This window comes from Lynx canadensis, chromosome C1 (assembly GCF_007474595.2).
Source record: "Lynx canadensis isolate LIC74 chromosome C1, mLynCan4.pri.v2, whole genome shotgun sequence".
Lineage (NCBI taxonomy): Eukaryota > Metazoa > Chordata > Mammalia > Carnivora > Felidae > Lynx > Lynx canadensis.
In genome coordinates this window covers 141,857,334-141,885,225 of record NC_044310.1, presented here as the reverse complement: position 1 = coordinate 141,885,225, position 27,892 = coordinate 141,857,334, and the positions used below count along the sequence as shown (strand labels likewise).

At 37.1% G+C, this 27,892-nt stretch overlaps 1 protein-coding gene across 1 annotated transcript; it reads left to right on the top strand.

The window, feature by feature from the left end:
* Positions 1–896: 896 nt before the first annotated feature.
* Positions 897–25,455, top strand: ARL5A (ADP ribosylation factor like GTPase 5A). Its single transcript, XM_030323995.1, has 7 exons — positions 897–1,231; positions 12,075–12,135; positions 12,834–12,981; positions 14,833–14,916; positions 20,205–20,356; positions 23,290–24,432; positions 24,685–25,455. The coding sequence occupies exons 1-6, from the start codon at positions 1,186–1,188 to the stop codon at positions 23,336–23,338; spliced, it is 540 nt and encodes a 179-aa protein (XP_030179855.1). The 5' UTR covers positions 897–1,185; the 3' UTR covers positions 23,339–24,432; positions 24,685–25,455.
* The last annotated feature ends 2,437 nt before the right edge of the window (positions 25,456–27,892 follow it).

Below are 27,892 nucleotides of genomic sequence, written 5' to 3'. Positions count from 1 at the left end.
ATGGTTCACTTTTATGCTAGTTTCGAAATATCCCATAGTAGAAGGTTGATTAAATACAATGCGACACATGCAGAGCATGGGACATAGCTATTCTAGGTGTCCAGGCAAGGAGACTGTAAGAGCAGGGGAAAACATTTGACCTGCTGCGTAACCAGTTTGGAATAACGGAAATCCCAGCTGGAAAGGCTATTTGGGGCCATAGTCTGGAGAAAAATTAGTATCTAAGGTATTTGGACTCTCCTGCTCAGTTTTAGTGGCTACCGCAGATTTTTTTAACCCTAGGAGGGACTTGATCAAAATTGTTGCTCGGGGCAAGATTGACTGGAAAGAGGAGGGAGATTGGATAGGGAAGAGCCCTGACGTACAATCCTTAAGTGCAATAAGTGATTGTGTAGGTAAGGCCACTGGCTTCAGCTGGATGGCAGGGGCAAGAAGTTTGAGAGAGAGAGAGAGAGAGAGAGAGAGAGAGAGAGAGAGACAGCGAGCGAGAGAGAGGTTAAGCTTCCCTCACAGATCCCCAAAGTCTTTGCGGGGCAAGACGTGGAACTTTTGGTGTAGTGTGTATGAAAGATTGCGGATCAGTATTAGGCATTCAATTAACACATTTACATTATGGTTCCGTCGAGGAAATGCAGGGAAAAACATGAAAAGGGCAAGGACGTTAAAGCAAGTAGATAAAAGCTATCTGTCACAACCCGCAGTCCGCACTGCCTCGATTTCCCCCCGGGCTCAGTCCCGCAGGCTACAAGTCGTTCCGTAAAGCAAATGAAAGAGGGCCAAGCGGGCGCCCTTTCTCAGGCTCCGCCCCTCCGTCCGCGCGCCTGCGCCCTCAGGGTCCCGTTCGTCCCGCCCCTCTCCTCCCCCGCCCGCGTGGTCGCCGCCACTGCAGCCGCCCGAGAGGAGCTGGGGGAGGACGGTGGCCCGCGAGGCTCGTCGCAGACAACGCGGCGGCGATGTCCGCGAGCCAGGCGAGTGCCGCGGCAGCAGCGGCGGGGCCTCGCACGCGGCAGGGCGGCCTGGGCTTCGGCCTCCCTCCGGTTCCCAGGAAGCGAGCTGGCGGCCAGCGCGGGACCAGCAGCAGCAGCAGAGGCGGAGGCACCGGCGCGTCTCTCTCCTCCCCTTCAGCCTGAGCCGGGGGAGGCCAGGCGGCCCGGGTGGCTGGAGGGGGGGGTCCGCTGCCCAAGAATGGGAATTCTCTTCACCAGGATATGGAGACTGTTCAATCACCAGGGTGAGGGGTGCGGGCCGAGGGCTTACGATTGGGGAAGAGGGTCGGCCCTGGCCGGGAGGGTGGGGGGGGGGGGTGGTCTCCGAATACTTCCGGAATGTGGGCGGTACGACTGCGCGCCGTCTCAGCTCTGGGTGCGGGCTGCGTTGATGCTGGTCCGGGGGCTTTCAGTCCCCACTCCCGAGTTCGGGAATGGTTTTTTTCTTAAGGGACCTACTTGCGAAATCCATTCTGCAAATGCACCCATTGCTCCGATTTCGATTTGGAAAGGAAAAGGTTTCTTGCCCCACGTCCGACGTCCCTTTGTAGGGCCTGGCCTGTCTTATGGCCCTTTTTCCTCCAGCAGTTGGGTTTGGACACCACATAGAAATGCTGGGGTCCTCTGGGATGAAGGTTATAGGTTATGGCCCGAGCCGCACCACTGAGCGATGGAGGGTTGCAGAATGCGGGAAACTTGAGGAATCGCTCTTGAGTTGTCCAGTACACCTCGGTTTATGAGCTCTCCCTGCATCTCCATCCCTCTCCTTGGGGAGACTAGTGCATCCCGAATGGCAATGGATCTCAGTCCTTTTCCTATATTCATATTTGTGTTTAAGGTTAAGCTTAAGATCATTTTCCTGTTTGTGTTCCTTATTTAAGTGGAGGGTTTGGGGGTTTTTTGGCTGGATGAAAAGTGTTAAAGTGTTTCACTGAAAGCATGTGAAAACATGCCATACGAAACATTTGTTTATGTAGGTAACGAGCAAGTTACTACATACAGAATATATTATCACACAGGGATGCTTAAGTTCATCTGAACTCAAACATTGACTGGAAATGCATATCAGGTTTATTAAAATTTGTTACAAGATGAATCTCTAAAACTGAGGAAAGAGGATACAACTTTAACAAAACTCCATAGTCATTGAGATATACTATAGTTAGTGGTGCCCTTTTGTTCCTTTTTAACGCATGTTGGGTAATTTATCATTTCTGCTGTCAGTAACTTAGTTTGCTATTTTGTCTTGGGTGAGCTGGTGGTGGTGTCACATCCCAAAGTTTTCCAATAAAGACCTGAATGAGTGGTGGCATCTATTATGTACAACGTATCCCCACTTTCTCCTTCATGATCCAGCCTCCTATAAGAAGATGATAGGAAGGGAGCAGAACTGGAACTTGCAATTGCTGTGTATCTTAAAAAAAAAAAAAAAAAATGGTAGTGTAGATCACATGACACTCGGAAGAGCAATATTTAAAATGATTTTTCTGATATGGGAATTTTTCTTAAAATGGAGAAAACCAGTTCTAATCTGCCTGGTCGCTAGCTAGCTGTTTCTGTTGGGAGAGGGGAAGTGAGACATAGTCATTTAACCTCTTTGGGTCTAGATGTTCTCAATGTAGAACACCAGGGATCTTGGGTGAGTGACTGTGGAGCCTACAGATATTGGAAAGGTAATCTCTAGGTCTCAAGAATAGGAACTAACATTGCTGTAAAATCGGTAGTGTTTCTAGTAGATAGGATCTATTCTAGTTTTTACCTCCATAATTTTTGTATTATTTTTAGCAAAGCTAGTATTTCAGCTCTGCTATGAAATTTATATTGCTTGTTGATTGAGCTCTAGTCCTGCAAGAAAAATGAGATATCTCCACTTTCTATTTTAAGTCAGTGATAAAATTATTTGTGTCTGTAACTTAAGAATGAATTACAGCTTTGCCAACAGCTACTTGCAAATAGTAAACAATAAGGATGTTACTGCATCGTTGCTACTAAAAATTGCTAATAGTGGTGTTCTTGTTGCTTGTATTTTGTGGTAATTTTTGACTGGACATTTCTTTCAGTGTTGGGAAATTAATAGTAAGAGGAACTAATGAAGTTAAGTTTTAGAAATTTAGATGTCAAAATATTGTGAAAATGTGAATAAACTATTCTGCTAAATGATGTGGTTGTTAATCAGTAGGATCATATTTCAGAATATTCACCATTAAATCTAATGTCAGATTTTGATGCTTTTAAATTGGAGATATGATATATATGTCAGATAGATCTTGGATGCTTTATTTTACCTTCAGAAGGTACAGAACACAATCCTATGTTCTTTTCACATAAACTCTTGGAAGGAAAATTTTAGGGGATTACAGAATTGGCTGTGCTGAGGGAACTTCATGCCATATCTCTTTTTTTCTGAAACACCTTTAGAATTTTTTTTTTTTTTTTCAGTTTAAGTTTAGCTTGGTTGAGTGCACAGTGAAAGCTAATTGCATACTTCTCAAACTTGAAAAACCAGAGGTTGCCTTTAGGCGATATTTAAATTCAATAGAATATAAATTTTGTCCTAAATGGTGTTACATACATTATTTAAAGAAAAAATAATGTTTCAACAGTTCTTTGAGTTATTCTTTGTAGTTATTCCCCTCAAAAGAGGAAACTGATGTTCCGGTGGAGTGATTTTCCTGGGCCACACAACTGGTAAATGCCACGTTAAAACACTGAAGAAATATGTTGCAGATACATGTCTTATTAAAGGAGAGATTGGCATAATTTTTTTCTTTGATTCCCCTCTCCCCATTTATTGTTTCTCAGTTACTAAGTTATAAGTCTTTATAACAGTAGGACTTTGAAGAATTGTCATGAGTGTCTTTTAGTATAGAAGGGTTTGTGATCAGTGGTTTATTAAATATTTTTGAGCACCTGTTTGTGCCAGTTATTGTTGTAGGTGGTGGAAACAAAGCAGGGAACAAAACAGACAAATCTCCCTGCCTTTGTGGAGGGTTCATTCTAGTGTAGGGAGACAGGATATAAGCTAACTCCATCTCTAGAGATGAGATAATAATAGTTAACATTTGCTGACTTTTGCAAGGTTAGGTTCAACGCAGATTAGTTGATTTAGTCTTCATTTCAGTTGATTTACTCTTGACAACAACCCTAGGAGGAAGATTTCTCCCGAATTTATAGGGACAAAGAAACATTAAGTAACTTGCTTAAGGCACTACAGTTAAGAGACCTGGGATTTTAACCAGGGTCATCTATTGCCATAGTTAGTGCTCTTTAAAAAACAAATAAACAAAAAAACTTTCTTTGTGTAAGAAGGATTCATGTTAGCTAAACTTAAGAACTTTGTCATTTATGTGAACTATGAATAAGTTGTGAAATTTCCTTATTGATAGCCTGTATTATTCTTCTGATTGGCTCTTAGGAAAGGAGTAAGTTATGAATGAATGCTGATGAAGCTGCCTGTGCTGCTGGAGCCTGGTGCTGGAAAGGCCACCCCTGCTGCTGTTGGGTTTTTTTGTATGGGAGTTCAGCTATGTAGAAGAGTAGAGTACATATGGAAGCTCAGTCAAAGAGATGGACTATGGCAATAAAATTTAGCTCCATAATCCTCGTTCTTGCACGCTCTGTGGATATGGAGCTGGATCCTTATATATTTTTCTTTTGCCAGCTGGCACAATATTAAGCTTTATCAGTAGACAAGGCATTGGAGGGACGTTGAATGAGGAAATAGTTTTTCTTCCTGGGTACAGTGTGCTTTTAGCAGGTTCTGTCCTGCTTTAGGAGGGTGAACACCTTTTCTAGTGGCTGGCTCCTGCACTGCATAGTGGTTAGCAATCACCAGCTGTTTCTAGCACCCACTTCAGTTGATTTCATCGTGGAGGACCTCCAGCAAAATCTCTCTCAATGAAGTTTTCCCCAACACCCTAAAGGGAAGATTTCCAGCAAGATTCACTGGCAGATCCCCACAGCTACTTCTGTGCGCCACAATCAAGGCTTTCAATGAGGTCTGCATCTCAGTCCAGGGGGCTCTGGGGAAGCTCTGTCTAAGCCCCTAAGTGTAGTGGATTCTCCTTATATTTGTCAGTCCAATAGTCTTTAGCGTTATTTTTTATTAGCCAAGCCCTCATTACTTTGATCCCATTTAATAGTTTTTTCTTTTTTTTTTTTAATATTTATTTGTTTTTGGGAGAGAGAGTGCGTGCGTGCGAGAGAGCACATGAGTGGGGGAAGGGCAGAGAGAGGGTGACACAGAATCCAAAGCAGGCTCCAGGCTCTGGGCTATCAGAACAGAGTCCGATGCCTGGCCGAACTCGCAAACCGTGAGATCATGACCTGAGCTGAAGTCAGACATTCAACCCACTGAGCCACCCAGGTGCTCCCTGCCCCAGTTGTTTTCTTTACACTAAACTTAGCAAGTTCAAATTATTGTGTGGTTTCTCTTTCCTCATTGCATCTCTGATTTTGCCATGTATAATCATCGCTTTTCATTCAGCAACCTTAGTGTGAAAGAGGTGTTTTTTCCCTGAGACTTTACTACCATTGTTATAAATAGTAAGTTTATTTTCAAACTATTTTTTGTTAATGATGCTTCTAGATTTTGAAAATTGAACTTTTAATACAAAGTGACTTGATCAGGTATTTCACGTCCAACCTTTATATCTTCCAGATCTGATTTATTTCTTCATTCATACTTTGTTAAGCACCTGCTTTATTCCAGGTTCGGTGCTAGGGACTGGGAGAATGAACGATAGACAACATGACAGGTGGATTTTTTGCTCTATGTAAGATAGAGTTAGGGTTTTGTGTAGTGTAGAAATGAGATGATAATGAAGGGTCAGAATGACTCTCAATTTATCTGCCTTAGCATTTGTGTTTTTTGACTTTGGTATGATTCACAGAACTAGAAGTCCTCCAGGATGACAGTGACATCTTTTCGTTTAATTTGCTGACTGGTGGTTGGAGGAATATATATATAAATTGAGTTTTAGAACCTGGCAATGAATGGAACTGATAGGCTGTCTGGGTGTGACAAAAGGAAATGAAGAGGGGAAACTAGGAGCATTTTCATGACAAAACAGTAAAGTATTGATTGGGAAACTGAAGCCTAAATGATAATTCCAAATTCTATCCAAGCATTGTAACCGTGTGTAGTTGTTTTGGCTCATCTGAATAAGAATGCTGTGGCATAGATACTCTAAAAGAAAAATCATACTAAACACTAAACTCGTAATGAAACACATGAATCAGAGAATTGGAATAGCCAAAATTCTTACTGCATTTGCCCATAATAACCTTATCTTTTAGTATGCATGTTATGTTTTAGGTTTTGTAGAATATTTGTTTTGGAGTGCCTTAGAACACTTTTGGGCTACAACTTTAGGTTTTGCGTAGAGTTCTGCTCCCATCTTGGTAATGGGAGGAACAGGCTGGGGTGGTGAAGGAGCCTAAGAATTTCCAAAGGAAGTTGATGCAGTATTAGAAAGTCTGAATAATTTAACCCTATCATTGGTAGTAAACTGGCTTTTCACCATGAAGTTGCCACCTTTATCTTTGAGCCTATTACGCAGTTATATCTTAATTTTGTAGTTCTCACTGTGGTCTATGTGCTATACCTTAGACTTAGGAAGCAGTTAAACAGCCATTGGTGCTTTATTGTAAAACACTTAAAAATTCAAATACAGACAAATCTTGGGGAGAAGGGTGGATAGAAATTGGTGATGAATGTGGCTTGTAGGTGTTCGTGTGGGGTGAAAAGGTGAAGGTCTTCTGCATCACGGATTCCTCGTTGGAATGCCCTCCAAAGAGATCTTAGACTGCCCCATAGAACATGCAGCTCCTTGGAGATTTTCCAGGTGCCACACACATTTGATTGGAGTTTCTTTTTTTTTTTCTTTAAAATTTTTTTTTACCAATTTAAAAACTTTATATTTTTAATTCCATTAGCTTGTATTCCCTTGATGGACTTTAGAAATTCTCTTATGTCTTAAGAATTTGGAGGCATGTTTGCATATTTATGCACTTGCAGGTGACAAAGGAATGTATTGAGGTTGTAAAATTAAATAGAAGAAGGAGGTTTCCAGTACGGAAACCAGTGCTACATTACTTCCCCTCTCACCATCTTTGATGCTTTTGTCTCTTATTTTCCACCATGCCAGACAAGAATCCTCATCTTGTTACTATCCTCCATGCCTTCTCTTCCCAGTATCCTTTTTTTTTTCTAGGCACTACTGAAGACAGACTTACGGCAGTTTAAATATTTATCCACAACAGGATATGTTGTTATCTGATTCCATCTTATTGATTCTCTAGTTCATTCTATGCAGTGGTTGTAAAAATCACATCCTGTCCTCAGCAGGCAACTAACTTGTGTTATGAGAAGATGGAATCCTCTGGTATGAGCCTCTTCTGCCATGTGCTTTATCTCAGTTTATGTCTGTGTGTTATTGCACAGTGGGTTTTGTTCACAGCAATTTTACCTTGCTTATGTTCAGCTTGTGGTCAGGTATGATAAAGAATCTTTCTGTAGTATTTTTTTGTCTAGTAGTCCTTCCTTAGAGAAGTGGTAGAAAAGTACTATGGTTGGAATCAGGAAATAAGTCCTATGGGGCATGGCTAAAATAAGGAGACCGTTTTAAAAAACAAAGCTAGGTAAGTTTTCACCTTAAAAGCTATCATTTTATTTTATTTTACTTTATTAAAAAATGTTTTTTTAGAATTTTATTTTAGAGAGGGAGAGAGAGAATCTTAATCAGGCTCCATATTCAGTGTGGACCCTGATGCAGGGCTCAATCCCACGACCCTGGGATCGTGATGTGAGCTGAAATCAAGAGTTAGATGCCTAATTGACTGAGTCACCCAGGTGCCCCAAAAGCTTTTAGAAGGCTGGAGAGCTTTTCTACATGTACGCCTGCTATTACTTAAAATATGTATTGAAACGCCTTTTATTTATTTATTATTACTATTTTTTAATGTTTATATTTGAGAAAGAGAGAGACAGAGTGGGAACAGGGGAGGTGCAGAGAGAGAAGGAGAGACAGAATCTGGAGCAGGCTCTAGGCTCTGAGCTGTCAGCACAGAGCCAAACACAGGGCCTAAAGTCTGAACTGTGGGATCATGACCTGAGCCCAAGTTGGACGATTAACCAACTGAGTGACCTGGGCACCCCTATTTATTTTTTTTTAAGTTTATTTGTTTAGAGAACAAGGGAGAGAGAGAATCCCAAGCAGAGCCCAAAGTGAGGCTTGATCATGAGATCACGACCTGAGCCGAAATCAAGAGTCGGACACTTAACCGACGCTTAACCAGGTGCCCCTAGAAACTCCTTTTAGAATTTTTTAGACAAATCTTTAAATCATTCTTATCATTTAGGGGTTACACTTCATTTAATGGAAAAAAGATAGCACTCATTTGAACCATCTTTTACTTTATGGCTGAGATAATACCAAGTGGCTCTCATCCCCCTTTAAATTCAAATTCATCTTCAGCTGTTAAGGGGTCTTCAGCTGTTAAGGGGCTCTGTGTGAATGCTCAAAACAGTGTACCACAGGCTCTGATAGCAGTTACAAATGAAATGTAGCAAAATACTTTGAAAAATGGAAGCATGGTTAGAATAAAACTCCAACCTCTTTAAGTGATGAAGGACTTTGTAACAGACAACGCTTTTTGTATTTGGGGTGTCTGTATGTGTTATTTGTACACACACACTTTTTTAAGTCAATCTATAGTTATTTGTCATAGATTCTTGCCTATATTTGTACTGTTTCTTTTTCCCCTATTAATTTGATACTTTTTAGAATGATATTTCTCACATGGGTCAGATTAATTGTATTTTCTTCCTGAGTATTGGCCTAAAGTCTAGTCTGTCTAGTCTGTCTTAGTCTAGTCTGTCTAAATTTAGTCCAGGTGATACAGTGGAGGTTAGAAAATGATATTCCTGAAACTAAAAATAGTTGGCATTTTGAGAATGGTATTATTAAAAATTAGTATTCAAGTGGGAAGCTAAAAATTTTCATCCAAGCCAGAGATCACAGTATAGCCTGATGTGAATTCTGCTTAATTAAAATGTTTATAGGTGGTTGTAGTAATAGAAGTGAGGAAGAGATACACCATTAAAAGAAGAATGCTTATTCTGGGGGGCATAGAAAAATACAGAATTAGGCAGAATTGCCATGCATTTTAAAAACTTTCCAGGTAAAATGGTACCTTCCTTCAAGAACTCTATAATCTGGCCCTGATGCAGGTATGGCCCTAATGTGAAGATGGATATATCCAGTCATTAAGCTTATAAAACACACCCTTTGACAGGAGCCCATGTTCCCCAAATAATCTGACCACCCTATTGCTTTTCCTTAGGGAGAGACTGCACTTGCCAGGTTAGTTTTGAACATTTGATCTCATTGTATGTTACTCATTTTGGCATTCTTGTGTATATGTCATTTCTGTGAGTTGCTTTCTCTGAGCCCTGTCTACTCTGAGATACTAGCAGGATTGAGTTTGTGGACCTGGGAGATGAAGGGCCATGCACTAGGTAAATTCACCAGAGAGAAACATCACTTGATGAGGCCTTTGGTGGTCATTCAACTGAACTTCCCTTAGCAAGCCCTCTACATGTTATTAACCCTTTATTTAAAATAAGTATCATCTTTGTATTTGATCATTTTCTCAGTTCCTTTACCCTAGTCACCTCGAAAGATTAAATGTACTGGGCCCTGCATCTTTAAAATTGTTTTTAAGAACCTATATGGGGGAAACATGATCATCTCCCTTTAGAACCCTAGTGGTCCTAAGCTGCCTGTCCTCTCTTCAGAGAAATGAGTGATTGGAGAAAATAGACTGTATTAAAATTTTCTATTTACTTGATCTTCCTATTTTTGTATAATAGGAATTCCCCTCTACGGTAAATGGCAACTATTGGAAAACTTATGCCATCTCATTGAAAAGGCTTTTTCTCAAAGATATCCTTACTGTGAGGTGTTACAATCCTCAACATCTATTATTTATAGAATGAATAGTAATTAATTCAACATTTGTTGAGTACCTTGTGCCAGGAAAAGTTGTAGTGACTGGGATTATAAAGATGATTGGCCTGGGATCTATACGTATAAAGCATGCCTCATTGGGCTGAGAAGATTAGTTAGTGTATGTGTAAATAGTTAATGATAAGTGCTAGTTAGAGATATTGTGGAAAAGCATGAGAAAGTGATTTTGGGGGGAAAACTAAACTTAAAAGATTAGTAGGAATTCCCTAAGTGGAGAATTGGAGAAGATAATTCTGGCTCAGGGAAAAACCGAGTAGAGGTAGAGAAATGTTTGCTGTAAAGACATGTGGCAGCTTATGTGGGGAGAATGGCTTGAATTTCAACCTAGGTACCTGGTGGTAGTGGTGAGAGATAAAGCCGGAGCTTAGTCAGTTATGACTGTCTTTATTTACAAGGCTGAGAACTTGTGCCGTGTCTTTCTGTCAAAATGGAGAGCCATCATTTCAATAAGAGTGGTGGTATCAGCTTTGTAGTGTAGAACAATTACTGTAAAAACAGTGGGAAGGTGGATTGGAGACAGTCTACGTAGGGAAGGTTTTACAATAAGAAATGAGAAGGACTACAACTAGGACCGGTGAAAGGAGGCAGGTTCAGGATATATTTTTGAGGTGGAATCCATAGAACTTGGTGACAAATTAGTTGTTGGGGTTGAGGGAAACATTGAATAAGCTCCAGGGGCAACTGAATTTGTGGTAATGCCATTAAGCAAATTAGGTAGAATAGAATTAGAAAAAGGTTTGAATGTTGGGTTTGGGATATGTTGAGTGGCACTGTGTCTACTAGATAGGTTGGAGTTTAGGAGAGATTTGGGATTAGGAACAATCTTTCTTAGTGGTTGGCACTGCTCATGTGCTATCTTAATCATTATACAACTCTGAAAGATAGGTATTGTTGTCCCTGTTTTATAGCGAGAAAACTTAGGGATTAGAGAAATAAGTCATTTGCCCAAGATCACATAATTGCATGTCTTTTTCCATAGTGCTTGTGTTATCTACCGCTGCGTAACAAACCGCTCCTAAATTTTGTGACTTAAAGCAATAATTTATCATTTATCTGTCATGGTTCTGTGATTTGACTGAGCTCAGCTAGGAAGTTCTAGCTTGGGATTCTCATTTGGTTGCAGTTAACATCTAGAACTAGAGTCATCTATAGCTTGACCTGGCTACATATCCAAGATGGCTTCTTTATTTGTGTGTCTGGCATCTCATCTGGAATGGCTAGAACAGCTGGGACAACCATGTGGTGATCTGTCTCCACAGGGTCAAGCCACATGATCATCTTAGGCTTTCTGACTTATGTATATAGTGGTTTGGGGATAGTAGGACTTGTTACATGGTGTCCAGTTTACTCCAAGGGTAGTTGTCCAAGAGAGCCAGGCAGCTGCAAGGTTTGTAATGGTCTAGGCTTGAAGTCACACAGCATCACTTCAGCTATATTCTTTTGGTTAAAAGTGAGTCACAGGACCAGCTCAGATTCACATGGAATCAGGGAAGGGAGGAGACTATACAGACACCATCTTTGGAAATGAGCTTCTTCCACATACTATCTTTGGAATAGTTTTTAGATAGCATAGAACTAGATAGGCCCTAAGAGCGCCTGCTAAATAAAATGTGAAGAGAATGGAAGAAGACAGCTTTGGGAAACATGAATGTTTTTGAAGGAAGACCCAAGGAAGAGGAATCTGTGGTAAAAAATCTATATATATCAAGAGAGAGTGGAAGAGAACTTGGAGAAAGTGGTGTCATAGGAGTCAAGGGAGAGGGAGTCCCTGCCACCATAGCCATACATCCTTAGATTTGGTTAGAACAAATTCTAACCTTAGAATTTGGTTAGATTGGGTGTTAGAACAATTCTGTGGTCTAAATGTACTCAGTTTACGGTTATCTATGATGGGACCTGGCCTTCTGCTACCAGATTTAAAGGCTGACCTTTTTTTCTAATTTACGCTACCCCACTATGTACCCAGTTGATGCCTAAAATTCACGGTTAGAACTTAAATGGCCTATTTTTGTTTTTAATTAATAAATGATTAATGTTGTTTTTTTTTTTATCTCAGAGCACAAAGTTATCATTGTTGGGCTGGATAATGCAGGGAAAACTACCATTCTTTACCAGTTGTAAGTATTAACTAGTTTAAAATTTTTATTTTATCATTCATAGTTATTTTTTCTGCCTGGGTAATATTTGATTAGCAAAAGCAATAAAAAGTTATATGGAACCTAAAATATTCTGTAAGAAGTCAGGTTGACTCTAAACCAGGAGCCAGATTTAAGCAACTGTTGTAGGACAGCTAGAAATTTATATGATGTAGAGCATGTTGTTCAGTTTTTTTACTTATAGAAAGTAGAGAAATATTGTTTATATAGTTTCTGGGATTCAATCTAGAGTATTCCGGATCGTCCACTACCTAGTTCCATCCGTTTAAACCCTTACCTCACTCTTTTTTTTTTTTTTTTTCTAGAAAAAGAGGGCACAAGTGAGTGAAGGACAGAGACAGAGAAGTGGGGTTCACCTGAGGCGGGGCTTGTGTTCACCTGAAGTGGAGCTCATGCTCCCCCCAAAGCAGGGCATGTGCTCACCCGGTGTGAGACTCAAGCTCATGATCTATGAGATCATGACCTGAGCCAAAGTCAGATGCTTAAGGACTGAGCCACCCAGATGCCCCAACCCTTACGTTACTCTTCTGAGCTAGTGGGAAAGGGCCATTTGGATATAAAATATGAAAACTCATGCTGATTTATCCTTTGATTACAAAATGCTCAAACAGTCTAGCTTCCCTGCTAATTGTAATATATTTGAACTTTTTTTTTTCTAGTTCTATGAATGAAGTTGTACATACATCACCTACAATTGGAAGTAATGTAGAAGAAATAGTGATTAATAATACACGTTTCTTAATGTGGGATATTGGTGGTCAAGAATCTCTTCGTTCTTCCTGGAACACTTACTATACTAACACAGAGGTAATGTTTCTTAATATACTAAAACTTCTAAGAACAGAATGCTTGGGAAATATCTTCTAGATGTGAACTCTTATAATTAATCTTTTTGAAATATCCCAATATGTTAATAAAAGTAGAATTTAAACATGATAGAATCTTTGATTCCCTGTTTCAGGGTCATTGTTCTGTATATCCACTCTCATTGAACCTGTCTATAGGGAGAATTGGAATGAAGGGGTGATTGATTAGTCTGATTATGTATGGATCCCAGAACTCATCTTAAATAGTTGTTTTTACAGTAAGTTCAATCTCACACTTTGTCATTTTATTTCTCTCTTAGTATTTATTTTTGTCTACATACAGAAAATCCTAGTTAAATGAGAGGGTTCTGGAGGCTTGAATCCTGGCCAGACCTTTACTATGTATGTTCTTTTATGCAGCACAATTGTACATGAAATAATTCTTCTTTTGGTTATAAAGCAATTTGGACATAAATCATATGTTTTTATTTATATGTTATTTCCCAAGAGTCAATTCAGACCTATGACATTTGAGACCTTTATTGTATAGACCTTGTAAATTGAAAGTTCAATTTATTGTGACAGTTGTTTTTGTAGTACTGATTATAAAACTCCAAATGTATATAAAGATGCATATTGTATCATTAAGACACTATTAATTGTCTCTAATGACCTGATCCCCTAACACTTTGCTCAGCATTTGATCATGTATTTTGGAGAAGGAAAGGTATATATGGTTAGTATTTCTGTGTATAATGCTGCAAGTATCAAATTTATGACAACATCTTAAAAATTAATGGTTTTATTAAAATGCCTTAGAATAGGATGGGTCTTAGGTGAGTGTCAAGTGAGAGAAGAGGTAAAGTAGCAGTTCTCTTAGCCATCTGCCATATGGTTAATGACATCTGATAAATAGAAAAGACTCTGAAAATTAACAGTGGTTTATCTGGAAATGGAAAGCTGGTTTTAAAAAATCCATAGTGCTTGTTCTTTATAAGCAGAGTTAACCTGGGCATCACCAGTGCCATCATAAAGTGACTGTTTCGGGTTCTGCTTCCATGGTGGTTCTTGGTACTCGTGCAGGTGAAGAAGAGGTACAGTGTAGCTCAGTCCTCCTTGGCTCCTTCACAGGTCTCACTACATCTTCTCACCCTAGTCTCATCATTAGTTCAAGAAAGAGTTGTGCTTGCAGGCAGCAGGTACCATTTACATAAACAAGAGAAGCATGGATTTAAATAGATGTATTCTTTCATTTGTTGATTTTTAAAAGTTGATTTAACTGTCACATTACTCCCATATCATGCCCTTTTAGAGTTTCAGATCGATATTAATAAATAATATCTGTAGAAATATCTAAAATCTGGGATTATAATGTATTCTTTTTCATATTTTTTCTCAGTAAGATTTTTTTATTAAAGTCTAATTAGTGTACAACATTATATTAGCTTCACTGTATTTTTTTCATATTGACTGTGGTGCACATAGTTGGATACAAGCTCATTACCATTCAAGACATTAATTTAGAAACAAACATGTATATTGGTTAGAATACTAACGGAGTAGTATTAATGGAGTAGAATATTAACGGAGTAGTAGAACTAACATTCTAATAGCGTTAGCATTGTATTCTTTTTTCTCTTATTTTCTCTTAAAAATTAGCAAATGATATTTGAATAGAAATGGATCAAATCTTCAGGCTCCACAATGTATATAGAAGGTATCTGGTTTTCCAGTAACACCATACCATGAGGCTCTAATTTCTTGGTATTTGTGGTCTGTAAATCAATTAAGTACTTTATAAATTTTATGAATATTGAATTGTGTAATCACTATTTTTTTGTAATTATTTTAGTTTGTAATTGTTGTTGTGGACAGTACAGACAGAGAAAGAATTTCTGTAACTAGAGAAGAACTCTATAAAATGTTAGCCCATGAGGTAAGTAGAATTCTGGCATTCTGTGTGTGTGTGTGTGTGTGTGTGTGTGTGTGTGTGAGATATTGCTATCACATTTGTTCTTTCTACTTTCTTGTTACGATATTACTTCAAATATTTATTTATTTGTTACTTATTATTTTTTAAATAATATTACTTATTAATATTACTTACTAATTTTTGTAAAAAAAGTTTTTTAAGTAAGCTCTACGCCCAGTGTGGGGCTTGAATTCACGATCCTGAGATCAAGAATTATATGCTGTATTGACTAAACCAGCCAAGCACCCGTACTTCAGATTTAAATACGGGCTTAAATCTGTTGGCCATCTGCTTTATCAGTTTGACACTTCCCAAATTGGAAGTGTATCTGGAAACAACAGAAAGATTGTGGAGTCAGTTATAGATTTCTATTTGTTTTATCCTAGATTAATTTGGTCTAGAAGTTTTCCTGGGTGAAAAGACCTAAATTGGCTTTCATTTTGCCTTTTATAACAATAATTATATAGAAGGTTATCACTAGAAATGAGATTTTAAGGTCTCATGGACATTTAGTAAGGCTTGATTGTAACTCAGTTATCAGACTAATACTTAAATGTTGTCGCTCTTATGTTTCTCTGATATTGTCCCTTTGAGTAAACAAACAGAACTACGTGACTAGCCACATTTTCTTAGTCTTTGAGAATTATTATAGGTAGCATGATTTAAAAATGAAATAAACAATAAACAATATATTTAATAATAATAAGTTATAAAATCATATATTTACTGTAGTAGCAGTTGATTTTTTTTGTGTGCCTTTTATTGCAGATATTACACTCTTTTTTTCATGTTTATTTATATTTGAGAGAGAGACAGAGTGCAAGTGGGGGAGATGGCAGGAGAGAGAGGGAGTCACAGAATCTGAAGCAGGCTCCAGGCTCTGAGCTGTCAGTACAGATCCTGATGCAGGGCTTGAATTCACAGACTGAGATCATCACCTGAGCTGAAGTTGACCACTTAACCGACTGAGCCACCCAGGAACCCAACAGATATTACATTCTTAACTCATATTTATAGACAGAAATAGAAAAATTAATGTTTAGATTTGTATATGTAACTGTTAATTTTAGTGGAATTTTAACAAAGCTTAAAAAAAGCCGGTGTATCTGTAAGGAAGTTTTATGTTAATTTTAATATTGATTTGATGATTTGCTTTTGAGATTTGCATTAGGAATTTTGGAATGTTTCTGGCATCCGGTCAAGATGTAAGGACACCTAATAAAGTGGTTGTATAAATTGAAGTTCTGTTTTCCATGTGGTGATCACGCCCACCAAAGATGCACCTTCTCCTGTCTTGGATTCATTCTGGCAGCTTTGTGAAACCCCTTGGGTTTTTAAAAAAGATAATACCTGTTGCTATTCATGCATTTAACGAGTTTTGATTCTAGTTTGGGAAACAAAAAATAAACTATAAAAAAGGTAGAAAACTAAGGATTTTCTTTTTTTTTTTTTAATTTTCCTTTTGTATTTTACACCAAGGAGTTATTGTTGTTTGAAGATTTAGGAAAAAGAAAAAGAAGACACAAATGTATTTGTATCTTGAGTATGTTTTTTACACTCTTAACAGATAGTCTTCTTCTTTGATCCTTGTTCTAATTGGCCAATATATAGCAGGATCAAAGAGCTCAGTAGTAGGACTCAAAGTCATTGAATTTTACTAGCTGGGGACATTAAATTGAGCTGGTCACTTCCTCTCTTGTGGATGTTACTCATCTGTAATGGATGAGTACAGTGAGGTCCTGAAAATTTATTTGACTTGACCAGATTTTTAAGAGCCAGGATTTCAACTTAAATATTCTCATTATTCAGACTCTTTGCTAAGAAGAAAAGAAAAAAAAGACAGAAATAAGGCCTAGTTGGAAAGTGAAAGAGACTGAATGGGGAGAGTGCCAGAGAAGAAAGGAATTACAGATGAAGTTGGGAGCTGGATTAAACCAATTAATAGGGTCAGAAAGAGCCAAATAGGCAGAAATCTGAAAAGGGGCAAATGGATCAAAGAATGAGAATGTGTGAGTGAAAGACAAATTTTGACATGGGGTTAGTCAGATGTTTCATATATATCATAGCAACCAACAAAATCTTTTTACCATCACTAATGATGCTTTACCTGTATTACTGAATACAAAACTATAAAACTATAAAATGATTTTAAATATTTCTGAAAGGTTCATCTTAAATGAAGTGCAAAACTTTGAAGCTCATGAATTTTAAAATCATTCCAAACACAAAAGGGTAGATGACGTTTTATTTGGAGTAACTCAACTTCTAGGAATTATCTTTGCAAATGAAGCTTGGAGAAACATATTGACAACTGCATAAGGCATATGGAAGATGCTAAATAAATATGTCTTGCGTGTGCTGCAATTATTCATCTTCTTCACTAAATGAAAAAATATTTTTAGACTCTTAGCAACAATCTGTAACAGGTAGCAGAAAGTTTTTCAAAGTTTAAAATGGCTAATAGATAAAAATCACCACTGTTCACCTTGTACTTTGACCTCTTGCTAAGTCCAGTTGATGAACAGCCTTAATCCAATATATCTCTTTTCTGTTAGCATAATGTATAATTGATCCTGAAGTTATTTAATAAAAAAAGTAAAGGAAGATTTTCTTCTCTTGCTAAATACTGCTTAAAAATAGGGAAAATAGCTGTTTGTTTTTTTAAAACAAGAAACCTGGGACACCTGGGTGGTTCAGTCATTTAAGATTCCTGGTTTCAGCTCAGGTCATAACCTCACAGTTCATGGGTTCAAGCCCTGCTTCGGGCTCTGCACTGTCAGCGCAGGGCCTGCTTGGGAATCTCTCTCCCTCTCTCTCTACCTGTCCCCACTTGCTTGTGCACACATGCACATGCGCTCTCTCTCAAAATAAATTAATAAACTTAAAAAAATGAAAAAAAACCAAGAACCCCAAATAAAAAAACTTGAACCTATGAGATCTAGAAAAATTATATTCAATATGGGTTTTACTTTGAAATCTTTCAATAGAATGGCTTTATTTTTTGTTTTTCAATTTTTAGTCCAGGGGCTTCTTCGAATAATTTCATCACTAAGAGTGATGAGTATAGATTATATACAAATAAAATAGCATAAACTATGTGTTTCAAGTTGTGCCAGGTATTTCTAATGTCAGAAATGTGCTCTTTAAACATGCCAGCATTAGCAATCCTGACCTATATAAGATTTCAGCATATACTAGTAAGAGGTATTGAAACCTGGGAGATAGGAAGATAAGGATTACATTCCATGGAAAGTCCATCTACTCAGTGATCCAGCCACATATCAACTATTGATAAGTATGCTATTTTCCGTTTAGGGTAGGAGAAAAAGTACTTGATCCTTGATAATGAATATAATAGATATCCTGGTTATAGCCCATCCCTTCAACTTTTTGCCTTGTTTATAAGACAGGTGAACTGAACATAGGTGAAATAAATTGAACATAAAATCTTAGAACTTAACATTCTAGAGTATCCTTTTCTGACCCTGTTTTTCAGGTAACTGTCATTAACCATGGTAGCATAGCTGCCATCCTGGAGAGGGCGCTGTAGCTAAAAGTCTGTCTTGATTATTGTATAAAACATTTTGCATGACTCTTTTTAACAAATAAGAAATTTACTATTTATATTTTTTATTGACATCAGAAATAAAATCGTATAAATTGTTGAAACTATGTTCTCATAAGAGTAAAATAATGTGGAGCAATGTCAATTTGTATCTACTAAAGACTTTCTTATTTCAGACACAGATACACACGATTGAAATAAAAATATCCTATAAAGATGTCATTCTGCACAGTTGAGAAAACTTGCAAGCACAGCACCAAAACCTTAGTTTTCTCAGTATCTCTCCATGTATATGTGTGTGTGTGTGTGTGTGTGTGTGTGCGCGCGCGTGTATCTATACACACACATATATATGAGTGCATCTATCATGGGTTCTTAATCTAGGATCCATGAATGGACTTTAGAGTATCTATTAACACCCTAAAATTACATATAAACTTTTTTTTGCGTATATACATATATACATTTTTATGAGGAAAAGGTCCATGACTTTCAGCAGATTATCAAAGAAGTTTCCGTCTTTAAAAATGGGAGAGGGGAGGGTAGGATAGAGCAAAAGGCGATGACTAACCATTGGCCTGCTTTGTGAATAAAACATTAGACCAGTCAGTTTGGGGTATGCACAAAGATAAAGGTGATCCACGTTTTCAGGACAGTAAGCGAACTAACATTTACTGAACTGTTACCTGAAGCCAGGTACTGAACTGAGTGTTTTTCATGTAGTAGTTCATTCATTCAAACTATATCCGCAGGAGGTAGGTGATAGTCTCAGAATTTTATAGATGAGGTGCAGCAGGTATAGTGGGAAGATCTCAGCTCAAACCTGGTTCTGTCATTGAGTAGCTGTATAACCTTGTATGAGTTAACTTACTGCTGAGTTTTAGTTTCCTTATCTATAAAGTGGGAATAGTAAGGCCTACCTTGCAGGAATCCTGTGAGTATTAAGAGATTTTATTTGGAAAATGGTTAACATAATGGGTGTCTTGCTCAGATTAGATACTCAATAAATGTTATGAAGAACAAATTCAGTAAGATTAAAGAATTTGCTTCAGAGGCAGAACATAGAAGTGGTAGAACTTACTGTCTGTTTGGGAAATTTGATAAGTTTAATGCCAGTCCAAAATGGCCATATTGAATATTCAAATCTAAGGAATCTACATGGACACAGAGGAGCTAGGTCTCAGAAGAATAGGATTGGTTTAGGATAGCACTTCTCAACTGAGAATTAAGCTCTAAGGCCCTAAGGCGTACATGGTGTGTTTTCCTAGGCACCTAGAAGGTACTAGCTTTAGGTATGGGTACCTAAAGAATAGATAGGGGTAAAATTTTGAAAAGTTCTTGAGTGCCAGGCTAAAGAGTAGCTCTTGGCCATGGAAACCTAGTTTTGGATTAGGGGAAGGGGTAAATATGTATTTGAAGTCATGACTGTTGTTAAATATAGCAGTTGGGACCATAAAAAATGTAATTTAGGGCTATAAGAAATACGTAAATCCATACAAATACAGATGTGTTTATTTAAAATGTGCTTAGTTTTAAGTTTGCCATCTATCAGCATCAGAGCCATGAGATGCTTTTATGTCAGGTAGTCGAATTCTAGGTTAAAAGATTGTCAAAAGTATTTGTTTAAGTTGGAAAATCTGTGAATAAAAATGCACTGGCCTTTTTACAGTTTTATTTGCTTTTATAGGACCTAAGAAAAGCTGGATTGCTGATTTTTGCTAATAAACAAGATGTTAAAGAATGCATGACTGTAGCAGAAATCTCCCAGTTTTTGAAATTAACTTCTATTAAAGATCACCAGTGGCATATCCAAGCATGCTGTGCTCTTACTGGCGAGGGGTAAGAGGTCTTTTAGAAAACATGTATTTAGTTTACAAACATGTCTTTTTTCTTAAAGTCAATAAATATTTAAGGCTACCATGTATAAAACAACGTAAGGGATAATCTATATCTATAATTAGAGTTTTACCTTGGTTCTATAAGTAAAACCTGTAACATACACGTAATACATATGAACATACTGAACAAATCCATGTGAACGTGTAGATGATAGAGTTGCTGTAGGGGTTCAGGGAAATGGAAGTGTGAAGGAGAGCTGGACAAGTCAGGAAACTGTTCGTGCACTGATGGTGGGATTTAACACTGTAGCAAGTCTGTGTCTCCAGTGCTTTTCATAGGGTGTATCATGTATCAGGTGTATCATTTATTCCTCATAACAATCTGGTGGACCAAGTGTCTTTAGTTTGCATTTTGTCCATAAAGAAGCTGAACTAGAAAAGGGTTCAAATGGAAGACTAATTTGGGAGTACTCATTTTGCTACCATTTTGCCACTCATTTTGTCAAGAGGAGGTCGCTGCACTTAAAAAAAAAAAAAAAAAAGTTAGAATTGGAGAGAGTGTGGCATGAAGGTTCCTGGTTTGGGAAGGAAAGGTAGGTGCCTACAGTAGAATTTTGCCCTAGTCTAATGCCCAGACCTGAAAGGATTTCAAGAAAGATGTGGTTGTCAGCATTGTCAAATGTAAGGTCAAGGATCAGGAGGATGGAGAGAATGCTATTAGGAGAGATGGAATAAAGGAGGTTAGAAATAGGATAAAGAGCTAGAAAGATGAGCAAATTAAGATTTTTGGTGTAGTTTTTCCAAAATATGGTGGATCTGTATATATTTAAAAGCAGTGAAAAATAAATTGGAGATGAAGATTCTAATTAGAGGTCTTACATTTGAAGTTGAGGTTCTTCAGGTACTTGGAAAGGGCAGAAGCTCGGGGCAGAGATAAGATAGCTTCAGTAATCCATTATATCGGTTCACCCTTCACCCTGGTCTTGTGAGGAAGAGAATTTCTCTCACTTCAGCTAACTCATCTGTGTCTGCCTCAAGCTTCTGCTCTTAACCTAACATCAGAAGAACCTCAACCCCAAATTTAAGACCTCTATTTAGAATCCCTCATGTATGTATTTAAAAGCAGAGAAAAAACGAATTAAATGGAGCTGAAGCTGAATCTTAGTGAACTAGAAGGCAGTATTACCTGATGACAGACATTTGATAGAGCATAATTAGAACCTTAAGAAAGCAAATATGTGCATTTTAAAAAGTCACAAATAATACCAATTGTCCACATCCTCATTTAGGTAAAAAAAATACCTTGTCCGTTGCATATTTCTTTGTCAAATAATTTAATACATGTTAAGATACATTTATAGTTATAGATATGTCTTTATACATTGTCTTTGTCTACCAAAGGTCTTTAAGCAAAAGCACTGATTTTAATAAATTTGACAGCAAAGAAGATCATCTAGAATTGGTAGATGATTGACTTACATACTTTGAGTAATTGTGTGGAAAATACATCATTAGTTAGGATGGATATGAACCCTGGCAATTTCATTCTTAAAAGAGGAAATCAATGAATGATCGTATATCTTTTCAATTTTTGGGTTTATGGGGGCTTCCCTTTGCAGTAGTTATCAAGTGGAAATGTTTGGTTTGGGTGAAAATGTTTCCCTTCTGCAGTCTAGCCACCTTGATCTAAATTCTTGGTTTTAGTATTGGTTGGCATTTTGACCCCCACCTCTGCCATTTGCTAGCATCTTTTAAGCCTGGATTCCCTCTTGTAGTATGGGAAGGGTTCTGGTCTCAACATTGTAAAGATTAAGATAATGGATATTAAATGCTTAGCATGGTTTCTAGTTTGCTATTAGGTAACTTCTGTTCATATAACAGTTTGGAGTTAATCTGTTTGCTTATTTTTTGTACCATTTCCTGTTAGTAGTTTAAAAGTAAGGAATCTGGTAACAGGAGGGAAAGTATGGGCCAACACCAAAATAACCATTTTTTTTTAACCTCATTGTGATTTCTTCTTTTTTTTTCTTCTTTTATAATATTAGATTCATACTTCCACAAAAAATCTGGGTTGTGGTGTTTTTCAATTAAGTGCGGTAGCATGGTTTCTCATACCTATCAAACTTCCTCATAGATAATTATATAACAGTCTTTAACAGTCTTTCTTCTTGTTATAATATAATTTTACTCTTGGTAAACATTTAGTTTGTTTTATCATAGTGAACATTTCTTTCTGTATTTTGCATTGCGTTCAATTGCGCCTTATTCAATAGTAACTAGTATTAGTGATGAGAAACTTTATTTCCTTCAAATTTTTTAAACATACAGATGTAATATACATATTACAAATATACTTTGTTTTAGCAGCTCAGCTACATATTTAGTTTAGTATCCTGCCACTTTTACCTCATTTATATCATGAGCATTTTATCATACTGTAATATAGTCTTCGAAAGGAAGTTTTTAATATTTCATCATATGAATGTTCTATAATTTAATTTTCTCTATTTCTAAGTAGTTAAATTTTACCTTTACCCATTAAAAATGCTTTGAATAGTCTTATACATCAACCTGTCCTTGTGTCTGATGGTTTTTTTAGAATATATTTCTAGAAGTAGAAAAAAGGTAGAGTATTGATATTTTAAATATTTCTGATACACATTGCTAAATTATTTTCTGTGGATATTCATTGCATAATTACTCAGCTCCTTTCATGTGTCAGACAGTGTCCTAGGCACTAGAGACAAAAAAGAACCAAAAAAAGCATGGATGTGTGTATGAGAGTATGGCTTCACCACAGTAACACCAACATTGGGTATTAATGATTTTTTTAATCATTGTTGTTTAGGTAAATGAAAAATGGTATCTTCTTTTAGTTTGTTGTTCATAGTTTTTTAGTTGAATTTAATCAAGTGATTTTTATATTCTTTATAGATTATGCCAAGGACTTGAATGGATGATGTCACGACTTAAGATTAGATGATCTCTACTGACCTCTTCTCATAGACTTTGTATCAACGAAGTGCTGGACTTTATCTGAAAGCTGCAAAAATTAATGGTTTAGATATATTTATAATAAACTGATTTAAACTTTTTCTATAAGAAGAATAATTAAGACCACTTATTTGAGAACAAAGATGAAGTCTCATTTTCCAATCTGCTTTCTCATTAGTCCCTTCCAAAGCAAGGTCTTTAAAGCTGTGATTGCCATTTTTCTCATAATGAATCCTCTCAGGACATTGTGTAGCCTGTGGTAAGTACAAAGGGAGAAGGAGACATTTCTAACTTTAAGAGCTTTATTGTCAGTATAGGCCTCCCTAGTTGAATGTTGTTCTCTTCTTGTTCCATTAAGTCAGAATACAAATCAGCACAGATATTCAGTTTCCAATATTTTAAAATGTAAGGTTACTTATGAAAAGTATTTTGCATAAGGTTGTGTATCTATTGTGTATATACCTCAAGTTCAAGTTTATGGCTTTGATTTATGTTCTGAAGAAAAGCAAATAACACAAAAGGTAATACTGTCCTTAGTTATAACCGTAATGAGATGAGTACTGGCAGTGGTGTTAAGTGCCATTTTGTGCTTTCCCCTGTGTTCTCTGTATTGTACTAACCAACCCCCAAAATGATTGAACTGCTCTGAAAAAAAAAGAAAGAACGAACGAAAAAGAAAGAAAAGGAGAAAGCTCGACATTTTGTACCTATTTTTTTGTTGTTCAAATTACATACATGAAAACATGTAATCTGAGTGGAGTATCTGCAAATTTTTGGCTTAGTGTTACGAATGGACAGAATTTCACATTGAGCAATCCTTGTTCCCTTTGTTGGATCTATGCCATCTGAATTACTGAGAAAAATGTTAATCCATTAATCAGTCAATCATTAATTATTAAAATTATCAAGTGATTTTTTTTTCCCGCATTAATTGGAAGCTATTGTGTAAAATATGCCTACCCAGAGAAGTATCATCCTATAAATATTACAAAATAATTTACCTAGAGTCTTCTTAGGTATTGAATTATACAAGCATTTAGAGTGAGTTTGAGATGAAAAGTACTTATTTTCTAAGCAACAAAGGTTATTTCTTTTTTTTTTTTTTTTTTTTTTTAATTTTTTTTTTTCAACATTTATTTATTTTTGGGACAGAGAGAGACAGAGCATGAACGGGGGAGGGGCAGAGAGAGAGGGAGACACAGAATCGGAAACAGGCTCCAGGCTCTGAGCCATCAGCCCAGAGCCCGACGCGGGGCTCGAACTCACGGACCGCGAGATCGTGACCTGGCTGAAGTCGGACGCTTAACCGACTGCGCCACCCAGGCGCCCCGAAAGGTTATTTCTTAATTTGAAAATTTCTTATTTCTGGAGTTGGGATAGTTTGAGATTTTTTTGTTTCTACACTTTTTTCTTTTTCACTTCTTACTAACCAACGTGAATGCATCGACAGCTATAAAACACAATTTTTTTAATGCTTTTAAGAGTTTGGTTTAAAAAGTCGATCAACACATGATAAATTATTTTTACAAAGAAGTAACTTGGCCCCAAATATCTTATGTTTGGTTAGGGTATTTTGTTTTTCACTGAAAATGGAAAGATATGAAGGTTGAAGGTATTTTTATTGTAATTGTAAACAGACTTATCCTAAATGTGTTCACACATATTTTTGGGTACTCTCTTTGTATATGTTTCATGCCCTGAAAATCTGAAGGCTGATCCAAAGTGGCATGTTTTAGAATATTCAAGAAGAGAAGTAACTACCTTTAATATGAGCCTTTTGGATTTCACGCAGATTTTGATGAGGAGTAATAGTATATACTACAAGCATTGACAAAACTTTGAAAGTTTCTTTCTGTAAAATACAATATACTCAGTAGCTAAATCCAAGTCAGGCATGGGAGATCAGTGTTTAACAGTGGATGTTTTGTGTTTTATATTTATATTATAATGTTCATAATGCAAGTATAACATTTTAATATTTGTCAACTTGCTTTTACAAAAGTAAATTCTAAATTACTAAGCTTTATTTGTTCATATGTTCTCATACTTTTCAAATCACTATTAGGAATCACTTGTTTTATATTAAAAACTCCCTTAAAAACCCAAGTCCATTTTGCAGATGTTGCATTTTCATCTGAGGTAAATATTCTGTAAAGTAGTCCAGCAAATCTACATCTTTTACCCTATTTATCTTTTAATTTGAATTTTCATGGTCTAGTCTTGTGGGTTACTGCCATGTGAATTCAGCAGTATACCAGCACATTCCCTTGTTGACAAGCTGTTGGCTAAAATTTATTCTTAATTGGATGTTTAAAGCATGCACTGCATTGTTACAGTTGGTTTAGTGTAGTAGGTTATTGACATGGCATCATGGGAATGCATGAAGTCTTATACCACATTTATGAAACATTATTTTTTGTGACATTCTACCTTTCTAGGCCAAGCATTAGAAATAAGGTTGTACCTGTATGCTTGTACATAAAACCAAAATTACAATGAGGAAAAAATTTTAATTCATGTATAAATATACATCAAGATAATTTTAACAGTATTCTTTCCAAATATGATGACGAGCCTTATGAATAGTTATATTGGCAATTTATATGTAGTTTAAGTAGAATTAAGTGAAGGGCAATGCTTTTGGTTTTTAATATGCTACTTTTGGGGGTAAACAGTCATCTTATTTAGAGTCATTGTGCTTACCTCTGAAAAGAACAAAGCCTCATACCCCTGTACATGTGGCTGGATTAAATATCCCGTGTTTGATATTAATTTTGAAAGTCATACAGTTATTCTTGATATCTTGATAAAAGTAACCATATGCTATAAGCATTTAAATGTGTTTAATTTTGTGATGATAGCATTTATAAAGTATATCTTACACATTATATTGAGGAGTCTCGTTTGAAAATTTTCAGTTCTTTCTAACTTCTTTGGCTCTCATGATGGGCAAAGAATATAGTGAAGGCAGGTGGTTTGGGGGACAGGGGGAAGTGGGTATGGAATATGACATTTTGCCTTAAGAATAAAGTGCTTTAGCACTGCTGGCTGGCATTTTTAATGCAGATAGTTAAAGTGATTTTAGAAGTGTGGCATGAGATGGAAGAGTGTTGTTTCTGGCCTTTACGAAGTGCCTAGTAGGTAGTTAACAGAAAATACAGGGAGCTTGAGGAAAGGCAGGAAGTCCCTGAGATGTTCTTTTCTTTATTGTCTGAGTGTATAGAATTAAGATGCCTGGAAATGGGATTTTATTGTCCTCTCTCATAGGCACTTTACATTTCTTGCTGTGACTACAGCAACCACATACAGTACAGACAACCTCAAAATCTGTTTATATTAATGTAAATAGAAAACCTATAGACAGCTTTCTAGTTTTCTCTGCAGGCATTTTTGGGAATATATCTGTAATGTGTTCTACTTTGTGTATAGAGGATAGCAGCACATCCCAGATTATCCTGTGGACTTTGGGGTCATCTTCTCTCAATTGCCCAGTTGTATCTTGGCATCAGTCCCTCTTTCAAGGCTGGGTAGAGGCAAGGTTTCTTTGCATGACTTAGTAACCCCTCCCAGATGTCCAAATGTACTCTAAAACTTCCTGCTTCAGGATCAGCTTTCTCATAGCTCAGCCATCCCTTGCTCTCCTGTATCTTCATTCACAATCAGTGAAGGTATGTTACTCAGTCTTGGAGGTATTCTAAACTTTGCCTTACAGCCATTGTTCCCCAAACTACCAGTTTCTTTTTTTTTTTTTATTTTTTAAATTTTTTTTTTCAACGTTTATTTATTTTTGGGACAGAGAGAGACAGAGCATGAACGGGGGAGGGGCAGAGAGAGAGGGAGACACAGAATCGGAAACAGGCTCCAGGCTCTGAGCAGTCAGCACAGAGCCCGACGCGGGGCTCGAACTCACGGACCGCGAGATCGTGACCTGGCTGAAGTCGGACGCTTAACCGACTGCGCCACCCAGGCGCCCCAAACTACCAGTTTCTAAGTAGGTTCTCTAGTTCTTGGCTGTGTCCCCACTACTGGGTTTATGTATTGATTTGTACTTTGCTCATTAAGAGTGTATTGTCAGGGTTGTGGGGTATATCAGAAGATTGGCTTGCTGTGTATACAGCAAATAAAAGCCAGTAGTAAAATCCTTCATACTGTGTTTAACATTTTAATGTTTCTTAATTTTAGCTTCATATGCTGAAAAGCAGATTCAGAAAGGTAACAACTACCTAGACTTTGCCAGCTCCTTAAGCTGCTAGTTACGCATGGAAGGGATTACATTATGTGCATGTTGTCTTCCCATTACCAAAAATCGGTTACATTTTGGAGGATACCCATAAAACTATTTGAGTTAGGAAAAGATGCCAAACCATATGTATATGCAGTATTTACCCTGAAGATATCCTTAAAACCATAGCTCACATTCTGTTTTTTTCCTCATGTTTACTTAAAGAACACAGATAAACATTAGATGTCTAAAAGAATTAGTAATGAGAAGCCTATCTTTACAAAATAAACCTGTTGAAATGGACTTTAGAAGACATCAAAA